This window comes from Stenella coeruleoalba (genome assembly GCF_951394435.1).
Source record: "Stenella coeruleoalba genome assembly, chromosome: 11".
NCBI classification, from domain to species: Eukaryota; Metazoa; Chordata; class Mammalia; order Artiodactyla; family Delphinidae; genus Stenella; species Stenella coeruleoalba.
In genome coordinates this window covers 8,453,121-8,475,824 of record NC_137157.1, presented here as the reverse complement: position 1 = coordinate 8,475,824, position 22,704 = coordinate 8,453,121, and the positions used below count along the sequence as shown (strand labels likewise).

The window sequence follows — 22,704 nt, the reverse complement described above, 5'->3', positions numbered from 1 at the left end:
GGCTTTAATTACCATCTGTGTGCCACGGCTGCTAAATTTATATTTCCAACCCTTACCACTGGGCTCTAGACTTGTAGATGTAATTGTCTGCTCAACATTTTGAAACACCTGGATATCTTAATGGCTCTGCAAACTCAATAAACCCAAAAGAGAAGTCCATCCTGCCTGCTTGTCCCTCCTCCCACCCCATGGTAAATGGCATTGCTAGCCTTTTAGCAATAAAACCTAGAGACCTAGGAGGATCAGTTGAGTCTGCCCCCTTCCTTACTCCCCATAACTAACCCATCACCAAGCTGGATTGATTGCACCTCTTAATCTCTTCCTTTTCTTCATTTCCTCTGCCACTTAACTTCCTTTGTCCAGGCTAGATCATCTACACCCCTAGGTCTCACCTAGTCCACTGCATTAGCCCAACTGGTTTCTCATTTGGCATTCACTCCAGTTCCCCACCCCCAATCCATTCTACACACAAGAGCTGAGATATTTTTCAAAACATAAATCTGATGAAGTCATCCTCCAGCCTACCACTTTTCGTGGTTTTCTATTGCTTAGAATAAAACCCTAAATATCCTTATTTCCTACCAGGTTCCCGTGGTCTGCCTTCCACCTGCGCCTCCAAATTTACCTCCCTCTCTTTTCACCTTTGCCCTCTCCACTCAAGCCTCATCAGCTGACCACTATATCCCAGTGCCTAGTACAATGCTTGGCACACACTAGGCACCACTGTGAAATGAACGATCCTCATGAGTAACAGAATTTAAGAAACTAGGTGTTTTAAAAGCCTGAAATAAAAACAAAAGGATAGATGTAAAATTCCCGATTTAGGGACTTCCCTGGTGGTCCAGTGGGTAACACTCCACGCTCCCAATTCAGGGGGCCCAGGTTCGATCCCTGGTCGGGGACCTAGATCCCACATGCATGCCGCAACTAAGAGTTCTCATGACACAACTAAGAGTCCACATGCTGCAACTAAGAAGTCTGCATGCCGCAACTAAAACATCCCATGTGCCGCAAGTAAGACCCAGCACAGCCTAAATAAATAAATAAATATTTTTAAAATAAATAACCTTGCCCTATATTAGGTTCATTAGGTTTATAAATAAATAAATAAATAAAATTCCCGATTTAGAGATGTTGCTTTAGATAACACTGACAACCAGCTGCAAGTGTCTAGGTGGCCTTTGAAGATTAAGAACCAAAATTTTGGGGACCTCCCTGGTGGCGCAGTGGTTAAGAATCCACCTGCCAATGCAGGGGACACGGGTTCAAGCCCTGGTCTGGGAAGATCCCACATGCCGCAGAGCAGCTAAGCCCGTGCGCCACAACTACTGAGCCTGCACTTTAGAGCCCGCGAGCCACAACTACTGAAGCCCGTGTGCCTAGAGCCCATGCTCCGCAACAAGAGAAGACCCCACTTGCCGCAACTAGAGAAAGCCCGCGCACAGCAACAAAGACCCAACACAACCAAATAAATAAATTTACATTTAAAAAAAAATTTGGAGAAACCTGTGGACTCAGAAGATAAGACTTGCAGACATGCGGTTTCCAAGGGGAGTAAAGGTGGGTTAAATCTTGAGGAAATTCCCACCACTTCCTTTTCCAGGAGTGTGAGAAGGAAGGATCGTCAAAGAGCAGGCAGAAAGGGAGGAGAATCAGTATACTTTAGTTTTCAAAGCAGGAGGGAGGGGTTGTCAAAAATGCTAAATATTTCAATCAGCCAAAAGGGATGACTTAATACAGGAAAAAAGGAAAACTACTTGACTCAGAAATCAAAATGATTTAAAGATGTACGTTGGGAAGCTTGCTCCCGGTTACCTGGCCTATCCCGTTCCCTGCGTGTCCACCCCACCCACCCCCACGTAGCCTTTATTAGTGATTCTTTATGCAAATAGGCAAACATATTATGGCAAAGGGACTTCTGAATTATTAGAGGAAGTTACTGGTGATCAATGAGAGTGCAGTTTAGAGGAGACGAGAGGGCAGAAGCTGCGTCACGGTGCTAAGGAACAAAGAAGGGAGGGGGACGAATGTGTTGAATACAGGAGCCCCAGACACTGAGCCTGGATGTCAGCATCTATGTCACCTGCCTTTGCTCCTCACTCTACACCTGCGGGTCATGAGCCGTATTTCACAGGTAAGAAGACCCAAGTGCCAAAAGATTATAAGTAATCGCCCAAGTCACACAGCTAGTAACATCAATGCCAGTTGGTGAAGAGGCGGCCAGAAAGAGCTTTTGTGTTAAGGGGGTAACAGCAAGTGAAGGTGTTTCTATAGTGGAAGAGATATGTGCGTTTAAAAAAAAAAAAGAAGGGAGGCAGAACTGGACAGATTCGATAAAATAATTGAAAGAGAAAGATCCTTTCCTGAATGAAGAGATTGGAGACAGAAACTCCTACTGGAGGAGGAAAAGTAACAGCAAAGTAGAGCAGAGCCAGGAGAGAGGCTGGAAAACTGAGGAGACAGTAGTTTGCAGTAGTCACCGTGGAAAGCAAGGAGAGTAAACTCAGCACAGCACAGCAATGACAGCCCTGGAAGTTGCAGGGAGTAGTCGTCTTCTTTCCAGAATTGTCTGCCCTCATCCCCAAAAGCAATCCTCTGCAGCTCCAGAGGGAGGTAGAAGATGTGGGTGATAAGCCCAGGTAGCTGATGGGCTTCTCTGATGGCCACAGTATTCTGGGATTGGTGCTGCGGTCCATTCTGACAATTCTGAAGCCCAGGTGGAGACATGAAGGATCTATGGCATGAGGACACTGAAGGATGTGAGAGGCTGGGGGAAGAGGAACGGCAATGTCAGGATCTAACTTGTATCTTGGCGACTGTGGGCCTTGTTTCCCTTTGTGCGCTAGGCTCCTTTGGGCAGCATTCATTCACCAAGCGAACATTTACTGAGCACCTACACTACGTTAGGTCCTGTGCGGGATCCACCTGCCAGGGATACGGGGGACCAAGGCAGGCATGATCTCCACCTGCACCGAGTTTGCCATTGATGGGAAAGGCCAACAACACTGAACTCTGGTGAGAGTTATGAGAGACCTATATGAAATCCCAGAGGTGGGGAGGGAGAACACTTACAGGGGTGGTCCATGAGTTCTTGAGTAAATCGTGAAAATTTTAAAGCAGGAATGGAAAGGTGACAGGAAAAAAAGTTATTGTCAAAGACAAGATCTTGGAAGTCTTGAGATCTAATCAGCAGCTTTTAATATTCCTGAAGTATTATGGTTACTGGGAAAGGGGCCATTCACCTCAGCAAACAAGCTGAGAATTCAAAATGGACCTCCCTTCATAGTGAGACACTCAGAAACAGGTAATTTCAAAGCAGTATAGGACCTGCTACTGTAGCACAAAGGAAAGAGTACCTTTGAATCTGGTAAGAACCAGGAGCCTGGAGCCTATCCCCCTGCACTTAACTCCTAGCTCTTGCCCTTCTACATGAGCAATCTCAAGACAGTCAACCTACCCATGCCTTCGCTTTGTCATCTGCAAGATGGGGATCATAATAATGGCGAGCATTTACTGAGCACTTACTCTGCATTGGAGAGTAGTATATTATTTCATTTAATAGTACCTTAACAACTCAGTATCCTCACATGGATGTAATGAGCATCCCATGTGTAAGCACTCAGGACAGTGCCTGATGCCTAGTGAAACTTACATAAACGTTAGTGGTTTTATTATTAGTGGCCAACCAGAGGGAAGAGTGGGACCATCTGGGCCTTACGTAAGACGCAGTGACAGAGAGAGGTGTCCCAGGACGGGGGAATGCCTTCACCAAGCCAGTGGTGTGACCCGGCACGGTGTATGCTGGGAACTACACAGCGTAATGGCTCAGAGTCAGAATCTGAAGTCGGGCGGCTCCATTTATTAGCTGGGTGACCGTGAGCAAGTCATCAGCGTCTATGAGTCTCAGTTCCAGCGCTTGCTGAAATCCATTTTTACTGCACTTTTCGCGCAAGGGGCTCACTTGGCCCTCAATAAATGGCGATTTCCCTTGGGCATCTTCCTTTCTCCTCAGAACCGCGCTGGGGGCCAGGCAGGCGGTAGAAGCGTGGGAGGGATTAGGCGACAATAATAACAGCAAACACAGAGGGCTTTCTAAGTGAACCAGACATCGATCTGATGATACCCAATCCTCACAGGAATCTTAAAGGCGGGTCTTAATGTACCTTTTTTCAGATGGGGAGACACAGACGCAGAGCTGCTGAGTAACTTATGAAGCGCTAATCACGTTTCTGGTAAACCAAGAGAAACTCCTTAATCCTCAGCAGCCAACCGCCGAAACTGAACAACCTTGAGGACTCCGGTCTCCCGGAACCCCGGGGGCGGGACCAAGCGGAGGGTGTTCCGCTCCCGGACTTCCGCTTCCGTCCTCGGGTCCCTGTCTGGCCTCGGCGGGGTCGTGTGTTCTGGATGGCGGCGGCGGGCGACGGTGGCGGGCGGGAGGCGGCCTGCGGGCACGACAGCTACCGCTCGCCGCTTGCCTCCCGTTATGCCAGCCCGGAGATGTGCTTCGTGTTTAGCGACAGGTACAAATTCCGGACCTGGCGGCAGCTCTGGCTGTGGCTGGCGGAAGCCGAGCAGGTAAAGTGCTCCGGAGCTGTAGGCGGGCCCGGCCCCGGCCCCGCACGTGCCGGGTTGGGTACCGAGCGCCGGCTGAGCCTCCGGAGGCAGCCTCCCCGTTATTCCAGAGGAGCAGAGGCCCCAGGAAGCCCAGGGCAGGAGACCCGGAAGCCGCCACCTGTTGCCTCACGTGTTTTAATCGTCGAGGGTTCGAGGCGCACAGGGGGCGGCAAGAAGTGCAGTTACCCGTTTCAGGGAGTATCTTGGCGGTTCCTGCAAGAGTACATAGCCGAGCGCTCGTTCCGTGCCGTTGTACTCGTTTCTGTACACGTCTTTCCCCCGTTAACCCGTAAAGACTTTGCAAGCTAGGTGGTGGTTTTCCCACATGGTAGGGAAGAAGACCAAGCCTCGATGATGCCCAGCGCGTTATTTGCTCCTAACCATTGATAGCGGAACCCGGGTGTGAACCCGTGTCCCGTGCAGAGCCTGACTGAGCGCTCAGCCACCTCGCCCTCCACAGTGCCTCAGTGTTGTCTGAGACCGGACCGTCACTACAAAATCCATGTTTCCTGGGCCACCGTTTCCGCTTCACTCTGCTGCCGTCTGCCTCTGGGGAGGGAGAATCGGGGTTATTAGATGAGATGTAAGGGTTCTCTTATAAGAGCTGCATGTAGACCTATTTAGCCCAACGATTTCAGAAATAGCTACAGACGGGCCTTTGCAGAGGAGCTGAAGGAAACTGAAGGTGATCCACAGAGCTGTAAAGTTTCAGAGGAAAATGCCACAACAAGCAAGATGGCAGTACCCAAATGACATTTAGTAAACCTGGAAACAATCTTGAGTACGTGCCTAGGACCGAGGTATACGGTCCCCAAACAGGAAACTTTCTTCTTAGATTTTACCCCCTTCCTATCACTATGCTCAAGAAAATAAAGTAGTACATAACACTAGCAGACAGAATGCTCTGTAATGGCCTGTGTGGAAAAGAATCTAAAAAAGAGAGATATATGTATATGTATAACTGATTCACTTTGGTATACACCTGAAACTACCACAACATCGTAAATCAACTATATTCCAATTAAAAAAAAAAAGTAGTAGACAGTTCTACAGTGCCTGCTGTGTGTGTGCCCGGCAGTTTGAAGATTAAAAATTAATAGTTTACTAATCCTCAAAACAATTCTTTACAATAAGTAACTTATTCCTGTTTTACAGAGGATAGAATGGAGGCACAGAGATTTCATAAACCGTGGGCTCAGGTAACAATAATAGGTAGTAGACAAGAGCATTAAGTGTGTTGTGGTTTGCTATGTACTAGCATGTACTCTATCTTCTGTTTTACTTGGTACTCCATGTAGATAAGGGTGGTGGCACTCATAAGATTTTGCCACTCAGCATAGCTAGTAAAAGCTTCAAGCTGGGATTGAAATGTAGAGTCTGAATATGTGTCCTTTCCTCTGCCCAGTCTATATATACATTGCCTGAAATGCATACAATTTTGATATCTCCTGAGTTTGGATTATCTATTAGCTAGGTTGTCAAAATTAACAGCATAAATTACATCATAATTCAGTAGTTAAAAAAAAAAAAACTTGAGCGATGAGAGATTAGGAGAAGTGCTGAAAATTAGGAGTAGGGAGTAAATTTTGAGAAGACACATTGCTTGGGGATAGGAAGCATTTTGGCCACGCTGCCCCCTGCTGCTTTGCTCTGGGAGGAGCCCTGAGATGTCATGTCTGATGACTAAAAATCCAAGGCAGCTTGGCCAGATGTGGCTAGTGTGACAGAGGAATTGAATTTTTACTTTTCTTTTTTTTTTGGCTGGGCTGAGTGGCATGTGGGATCTTAGTTCCCTGACCAGGGATCGAACCTGCGCCCCCTACAGTGGGAGCTCCGACTCTTAACCACTGGACTGCCAGGGAAGTCCTGAGTTTTTACTTTTAAATTTTTACTAGTTTAAATGTAAATAGCCACATCTGACTAGTAGCTACCATCTTGGACAAGGTAGGTCTTAAGATGTGAGCCCCTTCCCAGGGCCAGGCCTTGGGGCTTTCAAGTGAGGTTTGGATAAATTTCACCAATGTACATATTCTCCAGGGTTCCGAGCTGCCTGTGGGCTGCCAGCTATTTTTTGTCAGCTTGATTTTTTCAGTGACAGATGAACGTAAGATGTTGATGTGTTTATCTTCTCATTTGTATCTCCCGGAATTGCTTGCTTTTTTTTTTTTTTTTTAATTTATTTATTTTTATTTTTGGCTGCGTTGGGTCTTTGTTGCTGCGCGCAGGCTTTCTCTAGTTGCGGCGAGCAAGGGCTACTTTTTGTTGTGCACGGGCTCTAGGCACGTGCGCTTCAGTAGTTGTGGCACTCAGGCTCAGTAGTTGTGGCGCACGGGCTTAGTTGTTCCGCGGCATGTGGGATCTTCCTGGACCAGGGCTCGAACCTGTGTTCGCTGCATTGGCAGGCGGATTCTTAACTGCTGCGCCACCAGGGAAGCCCCAGAATTGCTTTCAGTGGCACTGAATTTTCTGCACATAATTTGTTGGCAAAGATACTAATAGCATTCCTAATTTTGGTTTCTCTGGCTAAATCCATCTAGATCAAATGCAAAGCTGTGGCCTGGATGCACACTTTGGGCACTTATGTGCCAAGCACTAAAGAGTAAGCAATAAATACCACAAAGCTCTCCTCTCAGAGAGTGTATATACATTCTAGAGGGGAGAGACAGGCTAACAGATTTGTAAAAATGTCATGTGGTGATAAGTGCTCTAAATAAAACCAGGCTAGGGCTTCCCTGGTGGCGCAGTAGTTAAGAATCCACCTGCCAATGCAGGGGACATGGGTTCAAGCCCTGGTCCGGGAAGATCCCACGTGCCGCGGAGCAACTAAGCCCGTGCGCCACAACTACTGAGCCTGTGCTGTAGAGCCCACGAGCCACAACTACTGAGCCCATGTGCCACAACTACTGAAGCCCACGCGCCTAGAGCCCGTGCTCCACAACAAAGAGTAGCCCCCACTCGCCACAACTAGAGAAAGCCCACATGCAGCAGCGAAGACCCAACACAGCCAAAAATAAATTAATTAAATAAATTAAAAAGAAACAGGCTAAAGGGATAGGTAGAGAGTGCACAAAAGAAGGGTATTTCACATGGAAGTCGGGAAAGACCCCTCTGAGGAGATGGCGTTTGAGCCCAGAGACCAGACCTGTGAGGGAGTGAGCAGAGACGTAGGGACAGAGGGAACAAAAATCAGGATTGCATTGTTTTATATATTGGAGTTCCCTTAGAATATAATTTACCATGATTCATTTAGAAAGTTGTCTCCTTCTCCCCATGTCCTTTTAGTTTAGTTGCCCCAATTTTAGTTTTAAGAATTGGAAGGTAGGGCATAAATGCTAACATGAACCAATTTTTTTTCCAGTGTCACTTCAATTCAAATAATTGTGCTACAAGAAGTTATTTTATTTTATTTTGCCTGTTCTGCAGACATTGGGTTTGCCTATCACAGATGAACAAATCCAGGAGATGAAATCAAACCTGGACAACATTGACTTCAAGATGGCAGCTGAGGAAGAGAAGCAGTTACGACATGATGTGATGGCTCATGTGCACACGTTTGCCCACTGCTGCCCCAAAGCTGCTGGCATTATTCATCTTGGTGCCACCTCCTGCTATGTTGGAGACAATACAGTAGGAGCCCATGATGTTGTTTTGTTTCCACTTAGACTCAATGTTTATAATGCATTTATAAATTTTCTTTGATTTTGTCCATTTTAGGAAGTGACTCCATAGATCTTAGGATCTCAGTGCTCAGGAATTTTCTGCTTTTGGTATCCTTCCAATCTAAACTATAAGCTCCTAATGACCTCCATAAAATGAGACGTATAGATACTGTCTATGCATTGGTATGCTGGACGTAAGCCGAGATCTTAGCATTTTAGTGGCCAAAGTAGTTTTCCAAAGCGATTTCCTTTCCAAAGTCCTTTTTACTCTTTGCCAAGACTTCTGAAAAAAAGAAATAATTACATTATAATTCTTAAATCCTTTAATGAGCAAAAGTGTCTCATAGTCAAACATGAGAAAGTAACAGCAAACATTTTCCTAAGTTTACTAGGTGCCCAGCACTATTCTGAGCACTTTCTATGTATTACTTCATTTTTTCTTCACGAAAGGCATAAGAGATAGATTCTGTTATCTCCATTTTTAAATAGCTTTATTGAGGTATAATTTAATACCATAAGTTTACCCATTTTAAAGGTACAGTTCCGTGAGCTTTAGTAAATTTATGCAATCTTTCAGCCTCACCACACTCCAGTTTTCGAGCATACCCCTCACGCCAAGAAGTTCTCTTTTGCTTGTTTTACAGTCAATCTCCACTCCTGCTTCCAGTTTCAAACAACCACTGACCTGCTTTCTGTGTCTATAGTTGTGCCTTTTCTCGAAATTTCATATAAATGGATTCAGAATATGTAGTCTTCGGCTTTGGCTTTATTTTCCCCATTGCCACAGACGAGGAAGTGTAGAAGTTGAAGAACTTGCTCTAGGTTTTGCAGCTGGAAAGGATTCAGGCCTGGGTAGAGTGGCTCCAAAACTCTGCCCTTATTGCAGGGCACCCGTGGGACTAGAAGTTAGAATCCAGATACACTTGCAGTTCAGAAAGAAGCCGTAATTTCTAAGTTGCCCCAAGTAACATTTTTTGTCTAATGTGGTACGTAATTAAAGGCATCGATGTGTAATTGGTGAATCAGATAATGGGAGAACAACAGTTCTCTAACTTGGAGTATCCTTTTAAAATGACCCAGCATGTAGTTGGGCTCAACAATTACTGTCTCATAAACATGTGTTGGAGTTGCCTGCAACCCTTACACCTCCTAAACCCCCAGGAACAGCTTTACATTTCCTAAACCTAGATCTTGTAGTTCATGACTTTTTTTTTGTTAGCAATGATTGACATGAAAAAAAGGGAGGGGAAACTAATGAGATGTGCCTTATGGATTTTTTTATTTTTATTTTTTTAACCCCTGTGTATTCTTCTCAGAAACTCAAACACTAATCTTCGGGAAGGTGTAAACCCTGTTGACCTGGACATCTTTGCCGTATTCACGATGGGGCTTACCCCTTATCATTTCCCCATTCCATTAGATACCACATAAATAGGGCTTTGTAAGTATAAAGCCTTTGTGCTTATAGATTCCAGTCGTACTGCTCTCTAAGTTGGTGTGCTTTTAAACCAGTAATCAGAGGAGAATTTCTGTTAGCATCTTCTGACTTGCACAGTGTGTTGCTGAAAGTGAGATAGGCAACTAGGTTAGAAACCCAGTTGTGATGGCCAGAAAGTGTTATGTCATAATGTTGTTTGGGCAAAGCCGATTAATGTAAGATCACTGCATTTCCCTTGCAGGACTTGATTATTCTTAGAAATGCATTTGACCTGCTTTTGCCAAAGGTAAGAAGTTGACAGAAGTTTCTTACCAGTCCTAAGATTCCCTGTGACAGGAGATGGGCACCACAACGTAAAGCAGCACAGTGTAAATCTAAATAAGTTATTGTTTACTCAGATGAATGATCCTCGATCGAATCTGTATAACTAATTATCTCTTCTTGAGCTAAATCACTATATAAGTTAATGCTTTTTAAAGCATAGCCTCTTAAGTGAACAAAGTGTAACCAGCAGCACGTGGCTGGAATATGTGGGTCAGATTTATGATTTTGTCCTGTTTTTCTTCATGAACATGCCAGTGATATTAACACTGTGCAGAAATAATTCGTGACATTTTAGGTAGTCAACTCAGTTTCTGAATGTTGGTCAGTATGAACTCTTCAAGGCACTTTAAGATACAAAAATGAAAAAATATGGCCTCTGCCTTCTGTGAGCTGGAGGTGTAATTGTATATGAAATTGTCTCCAAGTTTAGTTCCTGTTTATGCAAGTGCTCAGCCTGAATTCACTCTTTCTCACACATGGTCTTCCTTGCAGCTTGCCAGGGTGATCTCTCGGCTTGCCGACTTTGCCAAGGAACGAGCTGATCTTCCCACCTTAGGTTTCACACATTTCCAGTAAGTGAGAGGGTTACCTCTTGGGAATTGGGCTTGTTTATGTGCATCCAGCTTCCATTTATTCCTTCAGTTCTCCCTTCTGCATGGTAACCTGGAGGTGAGAAATCTCAAAACATAAGCACTTGGGGTGCCTGTGAGGAATGAACCTTATACCTACCTTAAAAGCTATACTGCTTAGAGAGTAAATCTAGTGGTTTGTTTCACTGGAAAATATGTATACAGAAAGTATTCTTTTTTTTTTTTTTTTTCCTTAATTTAATAAGCTAACACTTCTGGTATCTCCTTTGCCTACAGGGAGATCTTTTAGGGGCAAGGAGGAGGTTGGAGAGCAGATCCTGTTTAGGTCACAGGGCCTGAGCCCTCCTTTCCCACTCCAGGAATCCAATGCTGGTTAGTAGAGTCAGCCCAGATGGTTTTGCAGGTCAGGACAGTAGACAGCTAGTTGGGGTAACTATGAAGGACCAGAGTTTTAGATGGGTACCTTCCTGCGGCGTGAGCAGGAGGGAAGGAGGGGCTCTCCCAGTTTAGGCCCCAGGAAGGGGGAGCCTCTGATTGCTCCCTTCTTGGATCTGTCTCCACTCTGCCTCTCAAGAAAGTATTCTTGATTCAGTGATTCCATTCTTTTTTTTTTTTGCGGTACGTGGGCCTGTCACTGTTGTGGCCTCTCCCGTTACGGAGCACAGGCTCCGGAAGCGCGGGCTCAGCGGCCATGGCTCACGGGCCCAGCCGTTCCGTGGCATGTGGGATCTTCCTGGACCTGGGCACGAACCCGTGTCCCCTGCATCAGCAGGCGGACTCTCAACCACTGTGCCACCAGGGAAGCCCAGTGATTCCATTCTTGAGAATTTAACCCAAGTCATCCAAATTACGGGAAAAGCTATATGTACAAAGATCTTTGTTAAAATGTTATTTATGATGGTAAGCATTGGAAACAATCTAAATGTCCGAGAATAAGAGAATAATTAAATAAGGTATAGAATGTAATATATCCACAGGCTGGAATAATACACACCAGCAAAAGGATGCTGGTGAGACTAATAAGACGTGGGAATGCACTTAGGTTAATGTTGTGGGGGAAAGACAGCATATAAATTGTACAAAGATTGGAAGGAAGTACACCAAGATGTATACACTGATTACTCTGGTTTATGAGATAATAGGGTAACTAAAATTTTTCCCATACTATATTCTTTATGTTTTGAATGTGCAAGTATTTTTATGATTACTGAATAAAACCCTGTTTTAAAGCCAATGATGTCATTTTTGAAATGCTAGTAGCAGGTTTCAAGTGATGATATTTGAGTAGTGGTGTATTAGCATCTGCCTTTTGTTTATTTATTTTATTTTTGTCTGCACTGGGTCTTCGTTGCTGCGTGCAGGCTTTCCAGTTGCGGCGAGCAGAGGCTGTGCTTCATTGTGGTGCGCAGGCTTCTCATTGCAGTGGCTTCTCTTGTTGCGGAGCACGGGTTCTAGGCGCGCAGGCTTCAGTAGTTGTGGCACGCGGGCTCGGTAGTTATGGATCACAGGCTCTAGAGCGCAGGCTCAGTAGTTGTGGCACACGGGCTTAGTTGCTCCGCGGCATGTGGGATCTGCCCGGACCAGGGCTCACACCCGTGTCCCCTGCATTGGCAGGCGGATTCTTAACTACTGTGCCACCAGGGAAGCCCTGCCTTATGTTTTAATGGGGTGTTGCTATGGCAACAAGGGTATCATCCCCTGTAACTTAGGAAAGCCTATTGAGTTTAATCTTCCTTAAAATTAGAGCCTTCATTATTAGTAGCAGAAACTAGAAGGATTTGTTCCTGTGAAGGAGTCAGTGCTCAGTGTGTATGGCTGGGCCATGACACATGTTGCGTTCTGTGCTGGCTCCATAGACACCTAGCGTCACCTGTGCTGCGGCTCCTCTTCTGTATCTGCTGGAGAGCGCTCAGGGCATGCAGGCATTCCAGTATTCCTCTGGGGATGGTTTCATGAGAGGTACCTGCTGCCACAGTTAGCAGCCGTTAGAAACTCAGAAAATGGTATTGATGCGTAGATACGACCTCAGAATGGGTGAGTCCCTGCAACTGAAAAGAAACGGCTTTATTGAGATATAACTGACACAGCATAAAATTCATCCATTTGAAGTATACAGTTCAGTGGTCTTTTGTATATTTACAGAGTTCATGCAGTCATTACCAGTATATAATTTCAGAATATTTCCATCGCCCCCCCCAGAAGACCTGTACCCACTAGCATTCCTTCCCATTCCCCCATTCGCTAGCTCCTGGCAACCACAAATCTGTTTTCTGTCTGTGGATTTCTCTCTTTTAGACACTTCGTTTAAGTCGAATCATATAATATTCATCTTCTTGTGACTGGCTTCTTTTCACTTACCATAGTGTTTTCAGTGTTCATCCATGTAGCATGTGTCAGTACTTAATTTATTTTTACATTATCTATTCACCAGTTGCTGGACATTTGGCTTGTCTCCACTCTGTTGCTATTATGTATAATGCTCCCATGAATAGGTCCATGCAAATGTATTTTTTTCTTTGCTTGTACCAATAATCTAGTAGCAGAAGTTAACAAGGAAAACTACCATAAGATTGATTTGGGAATATGTGTCCTAACTTTTGATGTGTATGCTATAGACATTCCTAGTGGGGTGCCTTGATGTCGCCAGCTGTCAGTATCATTAGCCTAATAGAAGAGAAATTCCATATGGAGTAGGCTAGGTCATCTAATAGAACTCTGACTTTATTGCAGTTTACTCATAATTATGTTTTATGTTATAAACAGACCTGCAGTAGATTGATTTAGACCTCAGACTGACGACAAAGACATTAGCTATTATGTTAGAGTCCTCTGGTTGTGTGTGTTTTGGGGTTATTCTCCACAGTTTGACTGAGCTCTTCATTGGATCTTTTTTGTTGTTGTTGTTGTTTTATTTTTTTTTATTTTTGGCTGTGTTGGGTCTTTGTTGCTGCATGCGGGCTTTCTCTAGTTGCAGTGAGCAGGAGCTACTCTTCGTTGCGATGCGTGGGCTTCTCATTGCGGTGGCTTCTCTCTCTGTGGAGCACAGGCTGTAGGCCTGCGGGCTTCGGTAGTTGCGGTGCATGGGCTCAGTAGTTGTGGCTTGTGAGCTCTAGAGCCCAGTCTCGGTAGTTGTGGCACACAGGCTTAGTTGCTCTGTGGCATGTGGGATCCTCCCGGACCAGGGCTCGAACCCATGTCCCCTGCATTGGCAGGCGGAGTCTTAACCACTGTGCCACCAGGGAAGTCCCTCTTCGTCGGATCTGGACTCTTTACAGAGCCCTTTCTTTACTGTCAGTCTAGAGTCACAATCTCCAGTATCGTCATCCTTGTTTTATTTTTATTTTATTTTTATTTTTTTTGCGGTACGCAGGCCTCTCACTGTTGTGGCCTCTCCCGCTGCGGAGCACAGGCTCCGGACGCTCAGGCTCAGCGGCCATGGCTCATGGGCCCAGCCGCTCCACGGCATGTGAGATCTTCCCGTGTCCCCTGCATCAGCAGGCGGACTCTCAACCACTGTGCCACCAGGGAAGCCCCTTGTTTTATTTTTTGATAGCATTTTAAAAATGAACAGTTATCTTGTTTGTTTACTTGTTTACATGATAATATGAGCTCCACTTGTCTGTTTTGTTCTTTGTTGTATTTCCAGTACCAAGAACACATTAGATGCTTGGCAAATGTTTGTTACGTGTATATTTCTTGCTAAGGCCTGGGGACAAACAAAACACACATTGTCTCTGCCCTTATAGTGCCTCTTGATGGTGAAGAAAGAACTATGCTAGTAGCCCTTTAGTTTTATAACCTTTGAATATTTATAAAGGACATTGAATTTGCTTAACTTATTTGCTTAAACTTTTTAGCTCTTGTTTTGTCTTCACTGGTTTCTCTGTCTCTTACTTTAATTCTTGCCCTTCCCAGAGGTAGCAGTGATTATTAGAAGAAGCAATGAAGGTTTTATGAAATAAGTCACTGGTTTGAGACCTCTCTGTGTTCTCTTTGGGTTGTTTTCAGGCCTGCTCAGCTGACCACAGTTGGGAAACGTTGCTGTCTTTGGATTCAAGATCTTTGCATGGATCTCCAGAACTTGAAGCGTGTCCGAGATGACCTGCGCTTCCGAGGAGTGAAGGGCACCACTGGCACCCAGGCCAGCTTCCTGCAGCTCTTCGAGGGAGATGACCAAAAGGTATTCTGAAAGTGACCTGGGTGATACAAACTCAACTGTAGGAGCACCAGAGACAAAGCTGACCTCCAGGATGGTAGGAGCGATTGAACCTGGAATGGGTGGAGTCTGGACTGGAAGCGGGTAGTGAAGGCCAAAACCTGGGCAGGATGACTTGTCAAGATATTCTCCTACTAGACACACCTGAATTTCTATAGGGATGTCTTTTCTTTCCAAGGTAGAGCAGCTTGACAAGATGGTGACAGAAAAGGCAGGATTTAAGAGGTAGGTAAGTGGGAAAAGTGTTGGCCACCTTGTTAAGTAATGAAAGATAGTATTCCTCTATATTTGACCTTAAATTTTTTGTTGTTTTTTTTAATTCTTTCTCTGTCCTTCCACCCATTGCCTTCCATCTCTAGCCTGGGTTTTATTCTTATAGTCTGGATTCTATTATATTTCTTATAATTTATAAGAAAAAAGGAAGCTGTTTAGTTCTGAGTTCAGTAGAGTAGCCTTACCCGTGTTGTTGCTGTTTTGTGTTTTACTGAGGACCTCCGATGGGTTGGTCTCAGTCTGGCTATTTGCATCGAGGGCTACAGGCTCCCCCGTGGCTCCTTGTTTCAGGCACTTCACTGGACTGCAGCAGGACAGAGGCTCGCTGGACCGTGTTTCCTCCTGGGGTCAGGGCGGCTGTCTGGGTATCAGTAAAAAGGGTAGAAGAGCAGTTTGTTCCTGGAGCCACGTATCAGCGAGGTCCTGGGCTCAGTGTGACTTAGTGCTCCAGTGGCACCCAAGCTTTCGCTCAGTCTGTTTTTGCTCATTTGTTTGACACAGTCACATTTTGGAATATTTTCACGTGAGGCTCTTTTCTATTCATTACTAGGGCTTTCATCATCACAGGGCAGACCTATACACGAAAAATAGATATTGAGGTGCTGTCCGTGCTGGCCGGCTTGGGGGCATCGGTGCACAAGGTGAGTGGTGGTAGCAATGGGAGTGTTGGACGCCACAGATAGACCCGCCCAGCCTCACTTCGACTTCATTGTGGCTTTTGAGAGATGTCAGATATCACTCATAGCAATTTGGGGCCTGTCAGTGAAGCCTCTTAAGTTAAGGTGTGTTAAAAGGAAGGACTAGTTTCCATGTCGTCATTAAGTTCATCTTACCATTGTCTGTCCATGATAATCCTACGCAGTGTTTCACCAGAACATTCCCGTGCTCCCCGAATGCCAGCTCTTCAGGAGCTGAGAGGAGTCTCGCTCGGGGAGGACATGCTGCGCTTCAGCTCGGCGGGCTCCCAAAGAGCTCACCTCCTCCATCAGTCCAGTCCCTGCCCCAGACCCCACATACTAAGAGTGTGGGTGATGCCTGTGCCCCTGCTTTTCCCCAGATTTGTACTGACATACGACTCCTGGCAAGCCTCAAGGAGCTGGAGGAACCCTTTGAAAAACAGCAGATTGGTGAGTGTTGTGTGGAGACCTGGGAACACTGCGAGATGCCAGGAGGTCCGCGGGCGCGTGTAAGCAGTTCCGCCAGGAGCATGCTCGGCTGTCCACTGTACCCTGAGGTCTTCCTGCCTTTGCTTCTTCTCCTTTACACGGACAGGCTCAAGTGCAATGCCATACAAGCGGAACCCTATGCGCTCAGAGCGGTGCTGCAGCCTGGCCCGTCACCTAATGACCCTTGTCATGGACCCGCTGCAGACAGCATCTGTGCAGTGGTTTGAACGCACACTGGATGATAGTGCCAACCGGTCAGTGGAACGGGGGTGTCACATACAGCAAGTTGTGGGAGGACCAAGAGGGGCCTGGAAGCATCAGGACTTCATGAGCATCTCCGTATTCCCTCCTTGTCCCTGAGGAGCCTGGAGTCTAATAGGGAGGCAAGAACATAGAAGGAACAGTGTGATATGTGTTCGAATCAAAATATATACAGAGTAATCCTTGTGGGGGCAAAGCGGAGGGAGGGGTGGTGGAGGAGTTGAGGGAAGCTTCACAGAGGTGGTGCTTTAGACTTAAGAAATCTAGGCATTTCTTAACATTTGAGACAAGATTGGGAGCACGTATAAAGGCACAGAGCAGGAGAAAGAACAGTTGGGGGAGTTACTAACAGTCGGGTAGCCCTGGAGAATGAAGTCTGTAGCTGGAGATGAGGTCGGACGTGCTCTTGGGTAGCAGCCAGTTTAAGAAGGGCCTTCTAGGCCCTGAAAAGGAATTCAAATGTTGCTCTTTCTTTTTTTTTTGAGTCTTTATTGAACTTGTTACAATATTGCTTCTGTTTTTCTTTTATGTTTTTTGTGGGTTCATTTTTGGCTGTGAGGCATGTGGGATCCCAGCCCCCCGACCGAGGTTGGAACCCGCACCCCCCGCATTGAAGGCAAAGTCCTAACCGCTGGACCTCTAGGGGAGTCCCAAAGATACTGTTCTGAAGGCAGGGGGATGTCAGGTGTGGTGTCTTGACACAGCAACATCTTAATTAGTTATGAGATGGGTCAGGAGTACTTTGTAGTTACTAATAAGGTACCAGCATGCACGTGATTTTCTGCTTTGTGTATATATTTATTAATATTCAAAAGCAGATTCATTACCCTAGTTTGCTTGTATTCTGCTGGAATTTCTTGAGAGGAGTTGATCAGAGTTAAAGCTAGGTCTCTGGGGTGTGTGCATAATCCAGGGTTTATGGGAATAAAACATGTGAACTGATTCGGAAGTCAGCCACTGACTGTTTTTTAGCAGGCTGTGACCTAATCAGATGTGCACACTAAAATACCCTGCACCAATTTGGAGAATCAGTTGTAAGGGAACAGGGAGCTGATCAGAACAAGTTAGGAGGCTACTTTAAAAATCCAAGCCCAGGGGCTTCCCTGGTGGCGCAGTGGTTAAGAATCCGCCTGCCAGTGCAGGGGGCACGGGTTTGAGCCCTGGTCCGGAAAAATCCCACATGCTGTGGAGCAACTAAGCCCGTGAGCCACAACTATGGCAGCTGTGCTCTAGAGCCCGTGAGCCACAACTGCTGAAACCTGCACGCCTAGAGCCCGTGCTCCACAACAAGAGAAACTAATGCAATGAGAAGCCCGCACACCGCATCGAAGAGTAGCCCCTGCTCGCTGCAACTAGAGAAAGCCCGCGCACAGCAACAAAGACCCAACTCAGCCGAAATTAAATAAATAAATAAATAAATTTATTTTAAAAAAAAAACGAATCCAGGTTCTTCCCTGGTAGTCCAGTGGTTAAAACTTCACCTTCCAATGCAGGGTGTGCGGGTTTGATCCCTGGTCTGGGAGCTAAGATCCCACATGCTTCACGGCCAAAACACCAAAACAAAACAGAAGCAATATTGTAACAAAGACTCTAAAGTCTTCAGTAAAGACTTTAAAAATGGTCCACATGAAATAAAAATCTTTAAAAAAAAAAAGCCGAGTACACACTGGCACAGTGGCCATGTAACTGGAGAGGATGTGGATATGAAATCGATGTCGGGTGGGCTGGCCTTGGCGGTTGACTGGAGTGAGTGTTAAGATGGTGACGGCGTGCTGGTGCCATTTCCCTTGTCAGGAGCTACAGGGAGAGGAGGCGTGGGGTGAGGTGGTGAGCAGCAGGCAGTGGAAAAGTGGCTGAATGCAGTTCTGGGTCTGGGGAACCTACAGATCAGCCAGGTGGAACTCCAAATGGGTATGTGGTCTGGCGCTTGGTCAAGTGGTCTTAGTCAAGAGATGGTAGAGTTTTTTTTTGTTGTTTTTTTTTTTTTTGCGGTACACGGGCCTGTCACTGTTGTGGTCTCTCCCGTTGCGGAGCACAGGCTCCGGACGCGCAGGCTCAGCGGCCATGGCTCACGGGCCCACCCGCTTCGCGGCATGTGGGATCTTCCTGGACCGGGGCACGAACCCATGTCCCCTGCATCGGCAGGCGGACTCTCAACCACTGCGCCACCAGGGAAGCCCCAAGAGGTGGTAGATTTGAGGGTCATTAGGATATTGGGGTCGTTGAAGGCAATTGTCCAAGTAGCACACCTGGAGTGAGAAATCAGTAGCAATCAGGGCAGCTTCTTGGGACACACCCTCCATTTCATGGAAATCGTTATTTGCTTGAAGCGATAACTGAATTGGCTGTTTGTTTTCTAGACGAATGTGTTTGGCCGAGGGATTTCTCACTGCAGATACGATACTGAATACGCTGCAGAACATTTCTGAAGGCTTGGTGGTGTACCCCAGAGTAAGAGGCCTCCGTGAAAAAGCACAGTATGAGGGAGGGGTTGGAATGTGGCGGGGTGGGTGGCCTTCTGCTCTGGAGTGAGCGTGTTGGAGGAGCTGGTTTCTGGTCCAGTAGGAGCTCTTCCCTAGCAGAGCTCACTCTTCAGGTTGTGACATAAGCTCTAGGGAACTAGGTCTGTGGGATTCATAGACATGTTTATAGAAGAGGGAAAAAGAAGTGCTTCGAATTGGCTTAAAATTGTCCACCGGCCTGAGTCATCAGCTCTGCTGTGACTGGCAGAGTAGACTGCTCCATTGGTCTGTTTGTGAGTACCTGAGGCAGGTGGGTTTGTTTCCATGCTGTACTTGGCTCCTAAAGTCAGGCACTGAAATTGAGCAGACTTGAGGTTTTAGGAATCATTCTGATGAAGCAACTTTTAAAAGTTTACTCAAGTCAATATTCCTTTTTAAAATCAAAATAATACTCTGGATTATGAGAAAACTGAAAAATAATAGTGTAGCATAAGACAACCCATTCTACCCTCTTTCTTCATAGATATGGTAGTTCGTGCCCCTGCTCTGTATCCTTTTGGTCATAGCTGGTGTCCTACTGTGTGTATGACCTTGTAACCTGAGGCATCCTTCTTGGTGGTTCACTCGTACAGGTAATTGAGCGGCGCATTCGGCAAGAGCTGCCTTTCATGGCCACAGAGAACATCATTATGGCCATGGTGAAAGCTGGAGGTAACCGCCAGGTTTGTAACCCCTCATGCTCCTGGGTAAACAAAGTACACCTTAAGTCCTGCTTTCTCCTCCCCAAAGAAGGATGGACGAAGCTGTCTCTGTTATTACCTTCAGTCATGGTATTGGTACAGAATAGTGACATTATGCTGCCCTAGAACAGGCTTATCTTTGGAGGGTGATGGTGGTGAACTCAGTTTATTAAAAAGTGAATTGCTTAATCACTTGTAGAAAAGGTCCACTTTCAGTGAAGAAATTAGGTCTAAATTTCCATAGGAAATGCTGAGAAGTGGGCAGGATGCAAGGTCAGATGGTTCATGAAACTTTGGAGGAAGCCTTTGCTCCAGCTGCTATAGACAGCATGGACCCTCAAATGCCTGTTACTAGCAAGCCAACCATACTCCTTGTCTTCCCAGGATTGCCATGAGAAAATCAGAGTGCTCTCCCATCAGGCAGCTGCTGTGGTCAAGCAGGAAGGGGGTGACAATGACCTCATAGAGCGTATCCAGGCTGATGCCTACTTCAGTCCCATCCACTCCCAGTTGGACCATTTACTGGATCCTTCTTCTTTCACCGGCCGTGCATCCCAGCAGGTAAACATCAGAACACTTCTGTGGTGCTGCAGTCTTCCCCAAGTGCCGTCTTTGTACACTGCTGGGCTGCAGAGCCTGGAATATTATCTATTAATATAATGTTTCTGCTTCATGGGAGGTATGCTGAGAATGGGGCTAGTCAGAAAGAATTCAGAGTAGGTTGCTGGCTAAAATTTAAAGATTTGGTTGTTTTGAGCTGCCTTAAGTGTTTCTCCCAGTGGATTTCTCTGAATTCTCTTTTGGTCTGGAGCCGTGGTGTAATGGACAAAGATTGGGTTTTACTGTCAGGTAGATTTGGGTTCAGTCTTGACTTCCTGCTTTTACTGGCTGGTAGGATAGAGATACATATCCCGGAGTGTGGACTGAAAGGCCTAGCTTGGTGCATAGTAAGTATTCAGTAAATGTTTGTCAGTTTTCCTCTTTGGCCTTTTGGAGACTATGGGTTAATTCAAAAACATTTATCGAGTACAGACTAGGTGCTCAGATTGTGTTTGGCTGCTGTGTTTAATTCTGGTGCTTTAAAGATGAATAGATAATCCTTATCTTCAGGGAGCTCAAAACTTAATGGTGAAGGCTTAGAATACCAAGCTGTACATGCAAGAATTGAGGGAAGCACATCTTTTTGGGGATCACAAAGGAGACAGCCTTAGATTAGAAGAAGTTAGGAAAGGCTTCTTGGAAGACATGACATCTGAGCTGAATCTTAAGGACAGGTAGGAGTTACTTGTAGGGAACACCAGGGTGAGAGGAGACGGCAAATGCATGGACGTTCAGCATAAGAGAGAGTTGCCAGATTATCGGGTGCCCTGGAAGCAGTTAGGATTTAAAGTAGAAGACAGACAGGAGCTTCTCATTTATATTCAAGTCACTCTGGTGTATTGGATTTGAAGGACTTACACTGGAGGTCGGGAGACCAGTAAGGTGGCTGCTACAGTGGGTAAGTGGTCGGTGACGAGGGCTTTGAGCCAAGGCCAGGGTACGTGCACACGGGGCACAGATTCGAGAGCTGTTTAAGATGTTAGTCACTTGGAAGCTGGTTGAATGGGGAGGAGGGAAGAAACAGTGATGATTTTAGCTTGGGTAATGGGTAGAGAATGGTGAGACCATCTGAAAGGACACAGCCAGGCTGGTTTCAGGGGAGGGGCAGCCTGGTGGGCCTGATGGGGTGAGCTGCCTGTGTCTAGGGAGAGATTTCTGACAGGGAGTTGAGAAAAATAGAAGCTCAGTGGTGGCATAGAAGTTTATCAAATAAGGTCTCAGTGTTATGAATTGACATTGAAAAAAGGATTCTCAAAACTTAACGTGTTCTTTTGTCTTACATTTGCTTTCTTCTTTGGCAGGTACGGAGATTCTTAGAAGAGGAGGTGCATCCCCTGTTAAGACCATATGAAAGTGTAATGAAGGTGAAGGCAGAATTACGTGTGTAGAGTTGGAAGAGAATTAAACAAAAAACCGTTGTTGGCGTTGTTAACTTTTTTTGCCGAGTCATAAAAACTGTTACTCTAGTGCCTTATTTTATCTCAAGAATTGTTACCATAGGGACTTCCCTGGTGGTCCAGTGGTAGAGAATCCTCCTTACACTTCAGGGGACGCGGGTTCATTCTCTGGTCAGGGAACTAAGATCCCACATGCTGCGGGGGCACCTAAGCCCTCGAGCTCACGCGCCTCAACTAGAGCCCAAGTGCCACAAACTACAGAGCCCATGCGCCCTGGAGCCTGTGCGTCACAACTAGAGAAGAGAAAACCCGCACGCCACAACTAGAGGGAAGCCCATGCGCTGCAGTGAAAAATCCTACATGCCTCAATGAGGATCCCGTGTGCCGCAACTTAGACCCAACACAGCCAAAAATAAATGAAATAAATAAATAAATCTTAAAAAAAAAAAGAATAGTTGTTACCGTAAATTAATACAGCACTTTTCTTTCCATGGTGCTTCACATTTCTCAAGTTTGCAATGCAGAAATAAATTGCATTGTGGTTGGACTCTGTTCTTCACGGCAACACAAATTTTCGTAATAAATGTAGCTTATAGTTTGCACTCTGCTCTTTCAAGGCATATTTTCCAGCTAGTCTAGTCCTTTTTACACGTTCCCTTGATTGCAATTGCAAGATGGTGAACAAATTCCTGGTCCTCTCTTCTGAAAGTGAATTTGATCTAGGCCTAACGAAATAGTCTGGATTCAGTGATTCGTTATAGCTGGATACCTGCATTTCAGTTGTATCTGATGAGAATAAGTAATGAAATTTAGAGCTATGGTAAATTCTCGGAGAAAACTGATGTGATCATCAGGCTTAGCTGAAGCTGTGCCCAACTTCACTTGATCCTTGGTTAAGGCTTGTATATCAAGGACATGCTAACTGGCTATACTGATCTCATCAAGGCATTTGACAGTCTCT

At 45.8% G+C, this 22,704-nt stretch overlaps 1 protein-coding gene across 1 annotated transcript; it reads left to right on the top strand.

The window, feature by feature from the left end:
• The first annotated feature begins 4,382 nt into the window (after window positions 1-4,382).
• On the top strand, window positions 4,383-22,408 carry ADSL (adenylosuccinate lyase). The gene is made up of 13 exons (XM_079936605.1): window positions 4,383-4,578; window positions 8,041-8,244; window positions 9,956-10,000; window positions 10,531-10,610; window positions 14,637-14,808; window positions 15,023-15,069; window positions 15,668-15,758; window positions 16,175-16,244; window positions 16,390-16,537; window positions 18,905-18,995; window positions 19,639-19,728; window positions 20,131-20,307; window positions 21,648-22,408. Exons 1-13 carry the CDS (start codon window positions 4,408-4,410, stop codon window positions 21,732-21,734), a joined length of 1,473 nt encoding a protein of 490 aa, XP_079792731.1. The 5' UTR covers window positions 4,383-4,407; the 3' UTR covers window positions 21,735-22,408.
• Window positions 22,409-22,704: the final 296 nt, after the last annotated feature.